Genomic DNA, 16,456 nt, shown 5'->3' on the forward strand with positions numbered 1-16,456 from the left:
GCTGTACATAATGCAGATGGATTTTTTTGGAAGCCAGTCTTGACAAGAGATTCTTCCAAATCTGCAAGGACTTTATTGACAAATTAGATAATGCCCTAAAATTAAAGATCCAGTAAACATTCCAATACTCTTTCTGGTACTGCAACACATCAGTTGTGCACCATCCACCTACAAAGTCATCTAGCTGATCTGGTGGCTCCTCAATGCCTCAGGCTTACATAGGGCCGGATCCTTAAGCAGCCCTAAGGTTAGAGACTTACTTTAATAAAGTGAGTGAAAAGAGATGCTGTGCAGTTGGTTTTCACAAGTTTTATTTTTTATTGTTTACTGTTTTTGGAACGTATTAATACATGTCAAAGAATATATACAATTTTTGCACTTTTCTAACACTCAGTTTACGTTACAACTTTTGTAAAAATTATGACAGGGAAAGCTGGATTCCATAGCCTTTCAATCATATAATCATAAATGTTATAGATTTATATAGAAAATATATATATGTATGATGAAGATATTGGACAGTTTGTTCCATGCGCAAATGCTTCTATTTTATGTACATGCAGATATCATGTTTGTATTTGCAGAAACTGTCTGTATACATATTTGATGAAATTCCTTCTCTCAATAAAATGAGTATTTAAAAATAATAATAATAATAATAATCATAATAATAATAATAATACAACCGTTGAAAAAGAGCAGAAAGGCTTTTCCTTACTAGGAGGAAATGAGTTTGTTGTGTCAGTTACGATCACATTCACACAATTAGTCAGTCATCATTTTAAACATAGGATGAATTAACTGGACACATAGAAGTTGTAGGATAACATTCCATTTATTGAATCAATGCATTAGACATCAAGATAACATCATCTCTTCTACTTGGCCCTCGCTCTAAATCCCAGGATAAAAAAAAGGGAGAGCTGCCAAGTTGATCAGTTATACTTTTTTGGCTTATCTGCCAGATCCACTATAAGTGACACAACATGTGGTGAGTGGCGGATTCCAAAGGAGAATTTAGGCGCTTGAGGCCGGGTCAGGACAACCTACAGGGAACACAGGAAGACTTCTGATAACGAGGACACAGATTACAACCACACTCTGTATCAACAATACACAAATGAACTCTAGCAACTACAATCTTTCAATAATCAAGCAGCAGGTATATCCCTACAATATCCCCCACAAAAAACAGTAACCCCCAAAATAATTTTTTCTAGCTCTCATTACTTACTTACTATGACTAACCACCAAAACTGCTGGCTATACCACACAATAGCAAACCCAAAATACAACTCTAGTGCAATATATGTTAATGCCCAGTATTTGGGCTTTTTATTAATCATGCTCTAACTGTAGCTACCATTACCCAACATTAAATCTCTTGAATGTTTTCTTCATCTATACCCAGCCATTGTAGGCAACTGATTGGTTTCCAATCATTACTCCCCTGAATTTATTCCCCCCTTCTCTTACCTTCTCAGGTTTGTAGGATGCCGGGCTGGGTTTTTTTGCTGAGTCCCCAGGCATGGCGTTTCTGGAATGCATGCTGTACTGAGGAGGCCTATATTGATATTTATTTGGATCCACAGAGCCATAGGTTCCTGGGCCAGGTGTCTAAAGAAATTAAAGATGAGGAGAGAATGACTAATATAAGGACACTTTGGATTAACATGTCAGTTAAAAAAAAATCCAGAAGATGGAACTAAAGGATTGAAGGATAGAGTTTGGTATAGTCAAATACTCACTTTCCTCAGGTCTTCATAGATGCTTCCAATTTCCCTCCTGCCACCCACAGACAGGTTTGGTACAGCATATCTACTAACCAAGTTTGAACCCACTATAGGGGGAAGCTTATATGCCGCTGGACCTGGGGGAAGACATGTGGTATAAAATTGGTAATTATAAAGTTGGTGGTTCATGAAATAGAGGACAATTCACAGCTGCAGAAATGTATAAAACAAATAATGCAGCTAAAAATGAAGCTGTAAAAAACAATGTGGAGGATGCTTAATGTTTGAAAAAGCATCACTATATATATATATACACAGCAATCACTATGATTTATGATGATATGATTTATACCCGGTGTCTGGTCATTGCTGAACATCTTTGTTCTTGCTCCAAATGAAACCGCTGGAGCAGAGCGGTAAGGTAATTTCTTAGCAAGCTCAGGGGCGTAATATCCTGTGAAAAGAGAACACATTGGTGGGATTTACAAAATGTGATTTAGAACGCAAAACTGCTTTTATCTTAAAATTTTCAACAATATGGCACAGGAAACACAGACTTGTGAATGAGAAGGCACACAATAAACATTAATTTTTTGCCCAAAACAACAAAACCACCACATCTCTAGTGCTGGTACCACATTCACAGCAGAAATATACATAAAGTTTGGTAATTCCCTTATGAAAGATATGGACTGTAGGGGCCTATGGGAAAGCTTGGTTAAGAGGCCATATTTCTTGGGGTTCCACCAATCAGTAATCTTCCTACAATAAAAGCCAGTAGTTTTCTATGTGAACATAAAGGAGCAAGTAAGGGTGACTAAACATTAGGCCAACATTCTCTTATGTATTTTTCTCACTATACCTGGGCCAGGAGTTTGGAAGCTACTAAGGTCCTTGGTTCTTCCATAGATGGAGTAAGACGGGGTGCCATCTTTGCCCTTTGCCGTTATGTTGGATGGAATAAAATGTACTGGCCCTGGAGAGCCATTCATGATCTTAAAACGGCGTGAGCCAAAGCTGAATGCAGGAGCTTGAGGTTGGCACGGGTCATGGTTAATATAGCCTTTGAAGGAAACAAAAACAGACAGAGACATTAAATACATAGACATGTTTCTTACATCAACAGAGCGTGGATGAAAAAAGAACAGCAAATATGAAGCAAATATATATCTAGAGTTATACACAACTCACCTGTACTCCCAGGCAAGCCATACTTGGGTCCTGGGCTGTTGTACGTGGCTGAAAGTGGGCCTCTGGGTCTGTGAGGTTTCCATCTTCCAATTGGTACCTCGGTACTCATGATGAGATTAGGCCTGGCACAAAAGTGACCAGCCTGACTGCGTAATCCAAACCAGATCAAAGCACACCTGTCAATAGATATATGACTTGTTGTCCCATGTTCTCTAACTTTGAGCATAGTGCTTGTGGAAAGTATTATCTGTCATTTATTACTACTGCTCTTAAAAGTACATCAGCTTGTCATGATTCTGCTGAACGTCAGTAGCGGATATCAGAAATAAATAATAAAAATAACAATGATAGATCGCTGCAAATATAATTAATATTTTCCAAGACAAAACTACAGTAATTCTGGGACAAAATGCTTAATTCTTAACTGATGAAACAAAGATAAATGGAATCTGTCTGATGAGTTTTACCTGTCAGGTTTGGTTCTGTGAATCCAATGAATTTCCCAGATTCCTGAAGCACTGTTTTCACTGCAGTGTAAACACTATCACAGTTCATACAGAAAATACCTAAACTTGTAATGCCTGAACCTTTAGAATCCAGCTTATGGCATCACAGGATTGTGACGTCATACTCCTCCACTCACACACATAACGTCTGTCCCCCTCCTTCCTTGTAAATCTCTGTTCTTATTAAATGTACTACTACCCTTTAATTTAACGCACACTGCTGGGTGTTTCACATTTCCACGTGTCTGATATATTTAAAAATGAGACATGGCTGTGGTATAGGTTAAATAAGCCATGGCCATTGCTTACTTGTGAAAAGGACTTGTTTGCACCATAGAATAGATCCTAGTGTTTATTTGCAGAAAAACAATCACATAGATAATATTTCTCATATAGACGGTTTAGAAGGACAAGTCACACTCGAACTGAATTTGTTACCATAATTATAAATATTCCTGTGTATTTATAATCATGGAGAGCATACAAACAGGAAGTGAAGGTGGCTGCTTCCATCATATATAAGCCTGGTTGGTAATGAATATATGTTGCTAGGAGATAAGTGTACTTTAATACCAATATTCACAAGACAAGGACTAAGTACTAATACAGTAATATAGTAATAATGTATTTGATTTACATAAGTTGGTTTCCAAGCATTGTGTCTTGTCGAGCCGCTGAACACTGGGATACACTCATGCCCAGAAAAAAAGACATTGGGGAGGAATTTGGGTCTCAAAGAGGAACCCTTGGGAGAGCAATTTGAATATGCCTTATGAGAGCCTTACAAATTGCCCTGTGGCATGGCAGATCACGGATAACACATAGTTAAATCCAACACCAACCTACAACCATACTCGTGGACACTTAGTTTAACCCTGGATATTAGGGATCTTATTCCAACTACAGGATAATTCTACAGTCATTTTATAAACACATTGACATCATGTTTTCTTTTACAGCACAACAAAAGTATTTATTTCATGCTAATCTTTGATATGATTTTGTATCGATCTTTATTTAATTTACATCATCTTCAATTCCTGACATTTGTTAAACTGACCTTTATTTTAACCATTTGCGTGCCACCATTAGAAAGCCAACCAAACAGTCTTTGTTACAGAACAATTTCTTTATAATACAGAGAATAATCTCGTGGCCATCTTATAAAGTTTCCGAATATGCTTACGCTCATTGGTGTGAAAAGCCTAATTGTTTAACCACGCAAGAGTAATTATTATGTATTTATATAACACCATCATAATCCGCAGCGCTGTACAATGGATCAAAAATGATATGGATAAGTGTATATATATATATATATATATATCAGATATTGCTGTTGTGACTGTTGACAAATAAGGTAAAAATGCAAGGTCTAAAGGGAAAAAAAGTTTAATAAATGTGCTCTTGTAAAGCCCAATCCCTTGTCCGTTCTGGGACCACGTGATACAGCAGAAGGAGGTTGGATAGATAGATTTAACAGGGAAATCTTCTCAGAGGCTCAGGCTAACTCTTATTGCGTGCAAGTAATTCATTCCAGATCATAAATCGATTGTCAAATGATGTTTTGCATTAAAAGTTAGTATAATAAATTAAAGTTATTCGTGGGGAACAAAACACACACAAAACTTACATCAATTAGTGATGCATGTTGTAAAAGCAGCAATAAGTATTGCATTATTGTAATAAAGCACTTAGTATACTAAGCCACATAATTCGATTTATTTAGACATTTATTTGAACGTGTCGATGACCTGTTGGATTGGCTTATTTACATCACGGTCATCATCATAATCCTCCCCACCATGAATCCCCCCCCCCTATCATTATCACCCCATATTGCACCCGAATTATCCCTTTCTATCTCTACTCTCAGAGATTATTTCCCCTTCATACCCACCCCAGCATGTCACAATTCATATTTCTGTATATGTGTCGATTTACTTACCTCCCTGTCCCTGGCCTATGAATCTGCCCATCAGTGCCACAACAGATATGTCATGTCCAGTATGGTGCTAACTGGCAAATATGCGGTGGATTGAAGATCTGTGCCACAATCAACGCAGATCTCTTTACGACTACTGCTGCAGCACAGCCCCACATATTTTCAGATGGCCGGTCTTGATACATGTACACTGCCCTTACATACATTTACACTTCACATATACACTGCCCATAAAAACACACCTGCCCGTACACACACATTTACACTACCTTTCACACACCTGCCCATATACACACACATATACACTGCCTAACACATGTCTGCCCATTCACACACATATATGCTGCCCATATACACACGTTGCCCATACACACACACACATATGCCCATACACTGCCCATATACACATGCCTGGCCATACTCAAACATATACACATGCACTTACACATACACTGCCCTTACACATGTCTCCCAATACACACACATATACATAGGTCTAAAGTGACTTCCACCTCTTTCAGTCTGCTGATGTCTATGCCTCATCAGCATCTCTACTAATACTTCTGTATGGGATGTTTTGTACACATTTGTCTAGTTCCTTTTAGGAGTTATCATCTCACTTTCTTTCGCGGTTGGGTCAGTGGAGCGTAGCGCAAAGATTACAAAAAGAAAAGCCACAAACTTTCCTAGGGTTCAAAGCAGGCAGTGGTTTTAATGAAGCAAATAACACCAAGGTAAGGTAGTTAAAGAAGAAAGCAGAGTCCAAGTGTTAGCGGAGGTCAGGATAACAGAGTAACACAAAGTCCAGGTACTTAGCTAAGGTCGGGTCAACAGAGAATCACAGAGTGCAGGGAGAAGCAAGGTCAGAAGCCAGGAGGTCAAAAAGGTAAATAGGGATCCAACAAGTACTATAGCTTTAAGGGAACAAACTGGTAGGAGTACACAAGGTAAATCACACAGCATGCAAAAAGCAAACACTGAAGGTGCAAGCTACATCAGTGCGAGCGGTAGATGGAGGACTCCCCTGGAAGGTAGAAGTAGATTTGTTTTAGTGAAAGTTGCTACAAACTTGTTTTTATTTTACATATTTTTATCTTGGGCTATAGAAAAGCCATTCTTATTCATTTACTATTCTACCATTGTTGTGTTAGTTGTGTTAGATATGTTTATATTGTATTCATGTTGCCCCAGACTGTGTTATACTGTTCTTAATAATGCTTTAATACAAGTGTTACTTGCTTACTGATGTTTAGTGTCATTTTTCTATAGTCTCTGTTCCTGTATAATTCCTTATCTCAGATAACATTGGTTGGCCATATTCATAGCTGTTTCCTTATATTCTTGATGCTATATGGGTGTTATATTAAGTTGTTAAGTAGTATCTTATATTTGTTAACATTGTTATTTCCCATGGGCACTCCAACTTTATCTGGAGACATTTCCTTTGTATGTATGTGAACACATTTGATTGAATACATTTGATTGATATTATAACCTTTTTTATATCCACCCCTCCCCCCCTTAAATTTCAGTACATGGAGTAATAGGTCAATATAGGCCATGTTTTATGAACTCTTTCAGAAGCATTTATCCATTGCAGTTATATTTCTTCATATATTTTATTCACTTTTATTTGTAATCATTTTAGATATAATTCCCTATTCTGGTTGAAATTTGTAAAAAACAAGAAGATAAAAATCCAGTCTACAGTGCAAAACTTTAACTGATAGGCATTATGTCCTTATTCAGGAAAGTGCGTGAAATGGATTTATTGAATGAAATGGAAGATGAATGAAAAGGAGGACAAGATAGATATGAAAATTTTTGTTATCTTTATACCTCTGCCTAGAATGTATTGCTTATTGTTGATCGCCTCCTAAGCCCTTTAAAATCAGTCATATTTTGCCATATTATATATGGTGCACCTTGATTTCCGGGGAGGGGCCACACAGGGCTTCTGCTGAGGCTTTCACATCAAGGCATTACAGCAACACCATTTGGGTGAACAAAGCGATTGTAGATCGCTTTCTACACCTATTTATAGTCATGACGTGTCTGGCACATCCATCCTGGATTGTTGTGAAAGGGTTGATACTTTGTTAAAAGACCCTTTGCAGGCAACGACTACTTGTAATATGGAATGCATGGACATCATCAAACACTGGGTTTCCTCCTGTGCTTTGCCAGGCCTTTAGTGCAGCTGTCTTTGGTTGTTGTTTGTGGGTCTTTCTGCCTTAAGTTTTGTCTTCAGCAAGTGCTGCTCGATCAGGTTGAGAACTTTAATGAACCCACTATTAAAAATAACGGTACAGGCCTGGAAACTGGCAAGGTTCTGTTTCTTATAAAACTGGAGGGTTTCCCCCTTTCAGCCCTGGATCAATAACCCAGATTGTCAGGGAGGAAGGGCATGGGCGTAGGAACCGGGGGGGGGGCGGGGGGAACAGATGATCAGATCCCCCCCAGTAACTCATGTGGGGGGGAGCGATAATGAAGAAATCCCCCCCCAGGGCCATAGGAACCCGCCCCAATAGAAACGCCGCAGGAGGAGAGAGAGGGGTGCCGAGCGGTCGTTTTCCCCGACTGCAGCGCTGCCCCGACTGCAGTGGTGGGAGCGTGAGGCGTCTGTCTCGGTGCCGGCGCTTCACGCTGAGCGCCGGCATATGACGTCATTTGCCGGCGCTCAGCAGTGAAGCCGTGCTCCCACCACAGGACTGCAGGGTAAGTGAACCTACAAAGGGCTGTAGGGAGAGGGTAGCTAGTGAGAAGGGGGGTAGGGTAGCTAGTGAGAAGGGGGTAGGGAGAGGGTAGCTAGTGAGAAGGAGGTGGGGAGAGGGTAGCTAGTGAGGAGGGACAGTAGGGAGAGGGTAGCTAGTGAGAAGGGAGGGTAGGGAGAGTGTAGCTAGTGAGAAGGGAGGGTAGGGAAGGGGTAGATAGTGTGAGAAGGGGGGGTAGATAGGGTGAGAAGGGAGGGTAGGGAGGGGCAGATAGTGTGAGAAGGGGGGTATATAGTAAGAAAGTGTGAGAAGGGGAGAGGGGGTAGATAGTGTGAGAAGGAGGAGAGGGGGTAGATAGTGTGAGAGGGCTTAGATAGTGTGAGAAGGGGGAGAGGGGGCAGATAGTGTGAGAGATGGGGAGAAAGTGGGGATCTGATGGGGAAAATGCTGTCCCCCCAGATTTTTAGGGGTTCCTACACCCATGTATGCAATGTTAAATTGATATCTGTTACATTCTGAGATATTCATTGTATTTTATAAGTGTATTTTCATATGGTTTGCTTTAAATTGTGTACTAGACAAATAAATATGTATTATTACAAGCATGGGCGTAGGAACGGGGGGGGAGAGAGAGGGGTGCTGAGCGGTTGTTTTCAGCAACTGCTCGGCGTCCTTCTGTCTCCTCTGTCGTCGTCGCCGCCTGCCTCAGCACTGCCCCGACTGCAGTGGTGGGAGCGTGAGGCGTCTGTCTCGGTGCTGGCGCTTCACGCTGAGCGCCGACATATGACGTCATAGAGGCCTCGCGCTCCCAGCACAGGACTGCAGGGTAAGTGAACTACAAAGGGCGGTAGGGAGAGGGTAGCTAGTGAGAAGGGGGTAGGGAGAGGGTAGCTAGTGATAAGGGGGGTAGGGAGAGGGTAGATAGTGAGAAGTGGGGGAAGGGAGAGGGTAGCTAGTGAGAAGGGGGCGGTAGGGAGAAGGTAGCTAGTGAAAAGGGGAGCGGTAGGGAGAGGGTAGCTAGTGAGAAGGGAGGGTAGGGAGAGGATAGCTTGTGAGAAGGGAGGGTAGGGAGAGGGTAGCTAGTGAGAAGGGAGGTAGGGAGAGGGTAGATAGTGTGAGAAGGGAGGGTAGGGAGGGGGTAGATAGTGTGAGAAGGGAGGGTAGGGAGGGGGTAGATAGTGTGAAAAGGGAGGGTGGGGAGGGGGTAGATAGTAAGAGACTGTGAGAAGGGGGAGAGGGGTAGATAGTGTGAGAAGGAGGAGAGGGGCTAGATAGTGTGAGAGGGCTTAGATAGTGTGAGAGTGCTTAGATAGTGTGAGAAGGGGGAGAGGGGGTAGATAGTGTGAGCGATGGGGAGAAAGTGGGGATCTGATGGGGGAAAATACTGTCCCCCCAGATTTTTAGGGGTTCCTATGCCCATGAGGAAGGGCTCCTTATCCATATTAACTGTGACATACGATGAATGTATACTCAATATCTCTTGAACAGAGTCACCAAACCATCTTTTCCTTTATAGCATTTAGGGAGATCTTTTCTGAACATTTGTGATGTAGTATATATATACCTAATGTCAAGCTATGACTTCCACTACATATAGTGACATGTTCCTCAAAATTACCCATTATACGTATTATTCCCCCACCCAGTTATACGAATAACCTATGTAGTAAGTGCAGAACACAGGGAACATATCCATTTCATTGTCTGTGGCAGTGTTCCATGATCAAAACCTTTTGGACTGCCACATGTACATTGGACTGGGTCTATACAGACGACTGTAAAGACCCAGAGTGCCCAAAGATGGAGTTCAGGAGTTGTTGTGCAGTAGCGGAGATGGAAAGGGCCTGGTGCAGGGCAACTGCACTCACCCGGGTGGGCATCTAGGGTTGAGCAGCCACATACCAGCAATCTGACATAGCGGCTGATGTTGTCCAGAAGGTGGAGATATCCTGCAGGGACCCTGGAGTAGGCATGAAACATAGCACTGGAATCATGTGCAGGATGCTACAGGCTGGGACTACGGAAGCTAAGCAGAGTATCAACAGAAACGTAGCAAGCAAGACAGAGCAAGCAAGGGATAGGGAGACCAAGCAAGGAACATAACCAGACAAGACATACATGATTCAGGGCACAACAAAGGACAAGGAACAAGGCAAGGAACACAGGGGAAGGAGTGAAGAGCCGGAATCCACGGACACTTCTCCATTAAGCAAGGATAGGACATCTTAACTGGGACATAGGGAGAGGAGAGAGGAACCGAAATCCTCAGAAGATACAGGGTAGGAGGGCAAAGGTACACAAAATACTGACACACATGGATACAGGACTAGCCTAGGACTATAAGATAACTATTGGAGATTCCGTCACATCATATGGCCATAGCATGCTTAGCCCACCACTACGCCAAAATACTCCAATATTCGGTGGGTCCTAACGCTAAACCCTGCTTACAGAGGTACTAAACAAACAAAACAAGAAATCTAAACACATAGCAATGAGACATACGTTTAGACTGCAGACTGAGACAAACATAACATGTGGGGCACACCTTATAAAGGAAACAGAGCTGAAGCAAAGAGCAAGACTGGAATCAAGGAATCAAAAGCACAGAACAGAGCATATGGAAATCCAGGAACGGACCACAGCAAACCATGGGAACTGAGGCAGGGAAAAACAGAGATATGCAGCTCTGCAGCCTGGATGGCCTGGATACCGTAGACTCATAGACATCTCCAAAACAAATATGACATCAACTATCTATCTTAGGGGTTATTGAAAATACCTATAGAGGGTGCGATTCTCACCTCCAACAAATTGCTGTACATAATGCAGATGGATTATTTTGGAAGCCAGTCTTGACAAGAGATTCTTCCAAATCTGCAAGGACTTTATTGACAAATTAGATAATGCCCTAAAATTAAAGATCCAGTAAACATTCCAATACTCTTTCTGGTACTGCAACACATCAGTTGTGCACCATCCACCTACAAAGTCATCTAGCTGATCTGGTGGCTCCTCAATGCCTCAGGCTTACATAGGGCCGGATCCTTAAGCAGCCCTAAGGTTAGAGACTTACTTTAATAAAGTGAGTGAAAAGAGATGCTGTGCAGTTGGTTTTCACAAGTTTTATTTTTTATTGTTTACTGTTTTTGGAACGTATTAATACATGTCAAAGAATATATACAATTTTTGCACTTTTCTAACACTCAGTTTACGTTACAACTTTTGTAAAAATTATGACAGGGAAAGCTGGATTCCATAGCCTTTCAATCATATAATCATAAATGTTATAGATTTATATAGAAAATATATATATGTATGATGAAGATATTGGACAGTTTGTTCCATGCACAAATGCTTCTATTTTATGTACATGCAGATATCATGTTTGTATTTGCAGAAACTGTCTGTATACATATTTGATGAAATTCCTTCTCTCAATAAAATGAGTATTTAAAAATAATAATAATAATAATAATCATAATAATAATAATAATACAACCGTTGAAAAAGAGCAGAAAGGCTTTTCCTTACTAGGAGGAAATGAGTTTGTTGTGTCAGTTACGATCACATTCACACAATTAGTCAGTCATCATTTTAAACATAGGATGAATTAACTGGACACATAGAAGTTGTAGGATAACATTCCATTTATTGAATCAATGCATTAGACATCAAGATAACATCATCTCTTCTACTTGGCCCTCGCTCTAAATCCCAGGATAAAAAAAAGGGAGAGCTGCCAAGTTGATCAGTTATACTTTTTTGGCTTATCTGCCAGATCCACTATAAGTGACACAACATGTGGTGAGTGGCGGATTCCAAAGGAGAATTTAGGCGCTTGAGGCCGGGTCAGGACAACCTACAGGGAACACAGGAAGACTTCTGATAACGAGGACACAGATTACAACCACACTCTGTATCAACAATACACAAATGAACTCTAGCAACTACAATCTTTCAATAATCAAGCAGCAGGTGTATCCCTACAATATCCCCCACAAAAAACAGTAACCCCCAAAATAATTTTTTCTAGCTCTCATTACTTACTTACTATGACTAACCACCAAAACTGCTGGCTATACCACACAATAGCAAACCCAAAATACAACTCTAGTGCAATATATGTTAATGCCCAGTATTTGGGCTTTTTATTAATCATGCTCTAACTGTAGCTACCATTACCCAACATTAAATCTCTTGAATGTTTTCTTCATCTATACCCAGCCATTGTAGGCAACTGATTGGTTTCCAATCATTACTCCCCTGAATTTATTCCCCCTTCTCTTACCTTCTCAGGTTTGTAGGATGCCGGGCTGGGTTTTTTTGCTGAGTCCCCAGGCATGGCGTTTCTGGAATGCATGCTGTACTGAGGAGGCCTATATTGATATTTATTTGGATCCACAGAGCCATAGGTTCCTGGGCCAGGTGTCTAAAGAAATTAAAGATGAGGAGAGAATGACTAATATAAGGACACTTTGGATTAACATGTCAGTTAAAAAAAAATCCAGAAGATGGAACTAAAGGATTGAAGGATAGAGTTTGGTATAGTCAAATACTCACTTTCCTCAGGTCTTCATAGATGCTTCCAATTTCCCTCCTGCCACCCACAGACAGGTTTGGTACAGCATATCTACTAACCAAGTTTGAACCCACTATAGGGGGAAGCTTATATGCCGCTGGACCTGGGGGAAGACATGTGGTATAAAATTGGTAATTATAAAGTTGGTGGTTCATGAAATAGAGGACAATTCACAGCTGCAGAAATGTATAAAACAAATAATGCAGCTAAAAATGAAGCTGTAAAAAACAATGTGGAGGATGCTTAATGTTTGAAAAAGCATCACTATATATATATACACAGCAATCACTATGATTTATGATGATATGATTTATACCCGGTGTCTGGTCATTGCTGAACATCTTTGTTCTTGCTCCAAATGAAACCGCTGGAGCAGAGCGGTAAGGTAATTTCTTAGCAAGCTCAGGGGCGTAATATCCTGTGAAAAGAGAACACATTGGTGGGATTTACAAAATGTGATTTAGAAATGTGAAAATGAGGAAAAAAAACGCAAAACTGCTTTTATCTTAAAATTTTCAACAATATGGCACAGGAAACACAGACTTGTGAATGAGAAGGCACACAATAAACATTAATTTTTTGCCCAAAACAACAAAACCACCACATCTCTAGTGCTGGTACCACATTCACAGCAGAAATATACATAAAGTTTGGTAATTCCCTTATGAAAGATATGGACTGTAGGGGCCTATGGGAAAGCTTGGTTAAGAGGCCATATTTCTTGGGGTTCCACCAATCAGTAATCTTCCTACAATAAAAGCCAGTAGTTTTCTATGTGAACATAAAGGAGCAAGTAAGGGTGACTAAACATTAGGCCAACATTCTCTTATGTATTTTTCTCACTATACCTGGGCCAGGAGTTTGGAAGCTACTAAGGTCCTTGGTTCTTCCATAGATGGAGTAAGACGGGGTGCCATCTTTGCCCTTTGCCGTTATGTTGGATGGAATAAAATGTACTGGCCCTGGAGAGCCATTCATGATCTTAAAACGGCGTGAGCCAAAGCTGAATGCAGGAGCTTGAGGTTGGCACGGGTCATGGTTAATATAGCCTTTGAAGGAAACAAAAACAGACAGAGACATTAAATACATAGACATGTTTCTTACATCAACAGAGCGTGGATGAAAAAAGAACAGCAAATATGAAGCAAATATATATCTAGAGTTATACACAACTCACCTGTACTCCCAGGCAAGCCATACTTGGGTCCTGGGCTGTTGTACGTGGCTGAAAGTGGGCCTCTGGGTCTGTGAGGTTTCCATCTTCCAATTGGTACCTCGGTACTCATGATGAGATTAGGCCTGGCACAAAAGTGACCAGCCTGACTGCGTAATCCAAACCAGATCAAAGCACACCTGTCAATAGATATATGACTTGTTGTCCCATGTTCTCTAACTTTGAGCATAGTGCTTGTGGAAAGTATTATCTGTCATTTATTACTACTGCTCTTAAAAGTACATCAGCTTGTCATGATTCTGCTGAACGTCAGTACCGGATATCAGAAATAAATAATAAAAATAACAATGATAGATCGCTGCAAATATAATTAATATTTTCCAAGACAAAACTACAGTAATTCTGGGACAAAATGCTTAATTCTTAACTGATGAAACAAAGATAAATGGAATCTGTCTGATGAGTTTTACCTGTCAGGTTTGGTGCTGTGAATCCAATGAATTTCCCAGATTCCTGAAGCACTGTTTTCACTGCAGTGTAAACACTATCACAGTTCATACAGAAAATACCTAAACTTGTAATGCCTGAACCTTTAGAATCCAGCTTATGGCATCACAGGATTGTGACGTCATACTCCTCCACTCACACACATAACGTCTGTCCCCCTCCTTCCTTGTAAATCTCTGTTCTTATTAAATGTACTACTACCCTTTAATTTAACGCACACTGCTGGGTGTTTCACATTTCCACGTGTCTGATATATTTAAAAATGAGACATGGCTGTGGTATAGGTTAAATAAGCCATGGCCATTGCTTACTTGTGAAAAGGACTTGTTTGCACCATAGAATAGATCCTAGTGTTTATTTGCAGAAAAACAATCACATAGATAATATTTCTCATATAGACGGTTTAGAAGGACAAGTCACACTCGAACTGAATTTGTTACCATAATTATAAATATTCCTGTGTATTTATAATCATGGAGAGCATACAAACAGGAAGTGAAGGTGGCTGCTTCCATCATATATAAGCCTGGTTGGTAATGAATATATGTTGCTAGGAGATAAGTGTACTTTAATACCAATATTCACAAGACAAGGACTAAGTACTAATACAGTAATATAGTAATAATGTATTTGATTTACATAAGTTGGTTTCCAAGCATTGTGTCTTGTCGAGCCGCTGAACACTGGGATACACTCATGCCCAGAAAAAAAGACATTGGGGAGGAATTTGGGTCTCAAAGAGGAACCCTTGGGAGAGCAATTTGAATATGCCTTATGAGAGCCTTACAAATTGCCCTGTGGCATGGCGGATCACGGATAACACATAGTTAAATCCAACACCAACCTACAACCATACTCGTGGACACTTAGTTTAACCCTGGATATTAGGGATCTTATTCCAACTACAGGATAATTCTACAGTCATTTTATAAACACATTGACATCATGTTTTCTTTTACAGCACAACAAAAGTATTTATTTCATGCTAATCTTTGATATGATTTTGTATCGATCTTTATTTAATTTACATCATCTTCAATTCCTGACATTTGTTAAACTGACCTTTATTTTAACCATTTGCGTGCCACCATTAGAAAGCCAACCAAACAGTCTTTGTTACAGAACAATTTCTTTATAATACAGAGAATAATCTCGTGGCCATCTTATAAAGTTTCCGAATATGCTTACGCTCATTGGTGTGAAAAGCCTAATTGTTTAACCACGCAAGAGTAATTATTATGTATTTATATAGCACCATCATAATCCGCAGCGCTGTACAATGGATCAAAAATGATATGGATAAGTGTATATATATATATATATATCAGATATTGCTGTTGTGACTGTTGACAAATAAGGTAAAAATGCAAGGTCTAAAGGGAAAAAAAGTTTAATAAATGTGCTCTTGTAAAGCCCAATCCCTTGTCCGTTCTGGGACCACGTGATACAGCAGAAGGAGGTTGGATAGATAGATTTAACAGGGAAATCTTCTCAGAGGCTCAGGCTAACTCTTATTGCGTGCAAGTAATTCATTCCAGATCATAAATCGATTGTCAAATGATGTTTTGCATTAAAAGTTAGTATAATAAATTAAAGTTATTCGTGGGGAACAAAACACACACAAAACTTACATCAATTAGTGATGCATGTTGTAAAAGCAGCAATAAGTATTGCATTATTGTAATAAAGCACTTAGTATACTAAGCCACATAATTCGATTTATTTAGACATTTATTTGAACGTGTCGATGACCTGTTGGATTGGCTTATTTACATCACGGTCATCATCATAATCCTCCCCACCATGAATCCCCCCCCCCTATCATTATCACCCCATATTGCACCCGAATTATCCCTTTCTATCTCTACTCTCAGAGATTATTTCCCCTTCATACCCACCCCAGCATGTCACAATTCATATTTCTGTATATGTGTCGATTTACTTACCTCCCTGTCCCTGGCCTATGAATCTGCCCATCAGTGCCACAACAGATATGTCATGTCCAGTATGGTGCTAACTGGCAAATATGCGGTGGATTGAAGATCTGTGCCACAATCAACGCAGATCTCTTTACGACTACTGCTGCAGCACAGCCCCACATATT

General features: G+C 40.2%; 2 protein-coding genes across 2 annotated transcripts; both read right to left on the bottom strand.

Moving 5' to 3' along the window:
* Nucleotides 1–935: 935 nt before the first annotated feature.
* Nucleotides 936–3,033, bottom strand: LOC149281391 (ciliary microtubule associated protein 1A-like). The gene is made up of 6 exons (XM_089499343.1): nt 2,925–3,033; nt 2,596–2,796; nt 2,086–2,187; nt 1,749–1,870; nt 1,477–1,617; nt 936–1,046 (listed from the first exon to the last, which is right to left on the bottom strand). Exons 1-6 carry the CDS (start codon nt 3,031–3,033, stop codon nt 936–938), a joined length of 786 nt encoding a protein of 261 aa, XP_089355469.1.
* Nucleotides 3,034–11,840: 8,807 nt separating this feature from the next.
* Nucleotides 11,841–13,957, bottom strand: LOC149281392 (ciliary microtubule associated protein 1A-like). The gene is made up of 6 exons (XM_089499344.1): nt 13,849–13,957; nt 13,520–13,720; nt 12,988–13,089; nt 12,653–12,774; nt 12,381–12,521; nt 11,841–11,951 (listed from the first exon to the last, which is right to left on the bottom strand). Exons 1-6 carry the CDS (start codon nt 13,955–13,957, stop codon nt 11,841–11,843), a joined length of 786 nt encoding a protein of 261 aa, XP_089355470.1.
* Nucleotides 13,958–16,456: the final 2,499 nt, after the last annotated feature.

This window comes from Sceloporus occidentalis, unplaced genomic scaffold, assembly GCF_023333645.1.
Source record: "Sceloporus occidentalis isolate IW3139 unplaced genomic scaffold, rSceOcc1.0.p SCAF_133, whole genome shotgun sequence".
Taxonomy (NCBI): Eukaryota; Metazoa; Chordata; class Lepidosauria; order Squamata; family Phrynosomatidae; genus Sceloporus; species Sceloporus occidentalis.

Coding starts and splice junctions, on each gene's coding strand:
- LOC149281391 (XM_089499343.1), bottom strand. CDS start 3,033: ATGAGTACCGAGGTACCAATTGGAAGATGGAAACCTCACAGACCCAGA. Junction 2,797..2,924: donor TGGCTTGCCTGGGAGTACAG/GTGAGTTGTGTA, acceptor TTTCCTTCAAAG/GCTATATTAACCATGACCCG. Junction 1,871..2,085: donor CAGCAATGACCAGACACCGG/GTATAAATCATA, acceptor GTCTTCCCCCAG/GTCCAGCGGCATATAAGCTT.
- LOC149281392 (XM_089499344.1), bottom strand. CDS start 13,957: ATGAGTACCGAGGTACCAATTGGAAGATGGAAACCTCACAGACCCAGA. Junction 13,721..13,848: donor TGGCTTGCCTGGGAGTACAG/GTGAGTTGTGTA, acceptor TTTCCTTCAAAG/GCTATATTAACCATGACCCG. Junction 12,775..12,987: donor CAGCAATGACCAGACACCGG/GTATAAATCATA, acceptor GTCTTCCCCCAG/GTCCAGCGGCATATAAGCTT.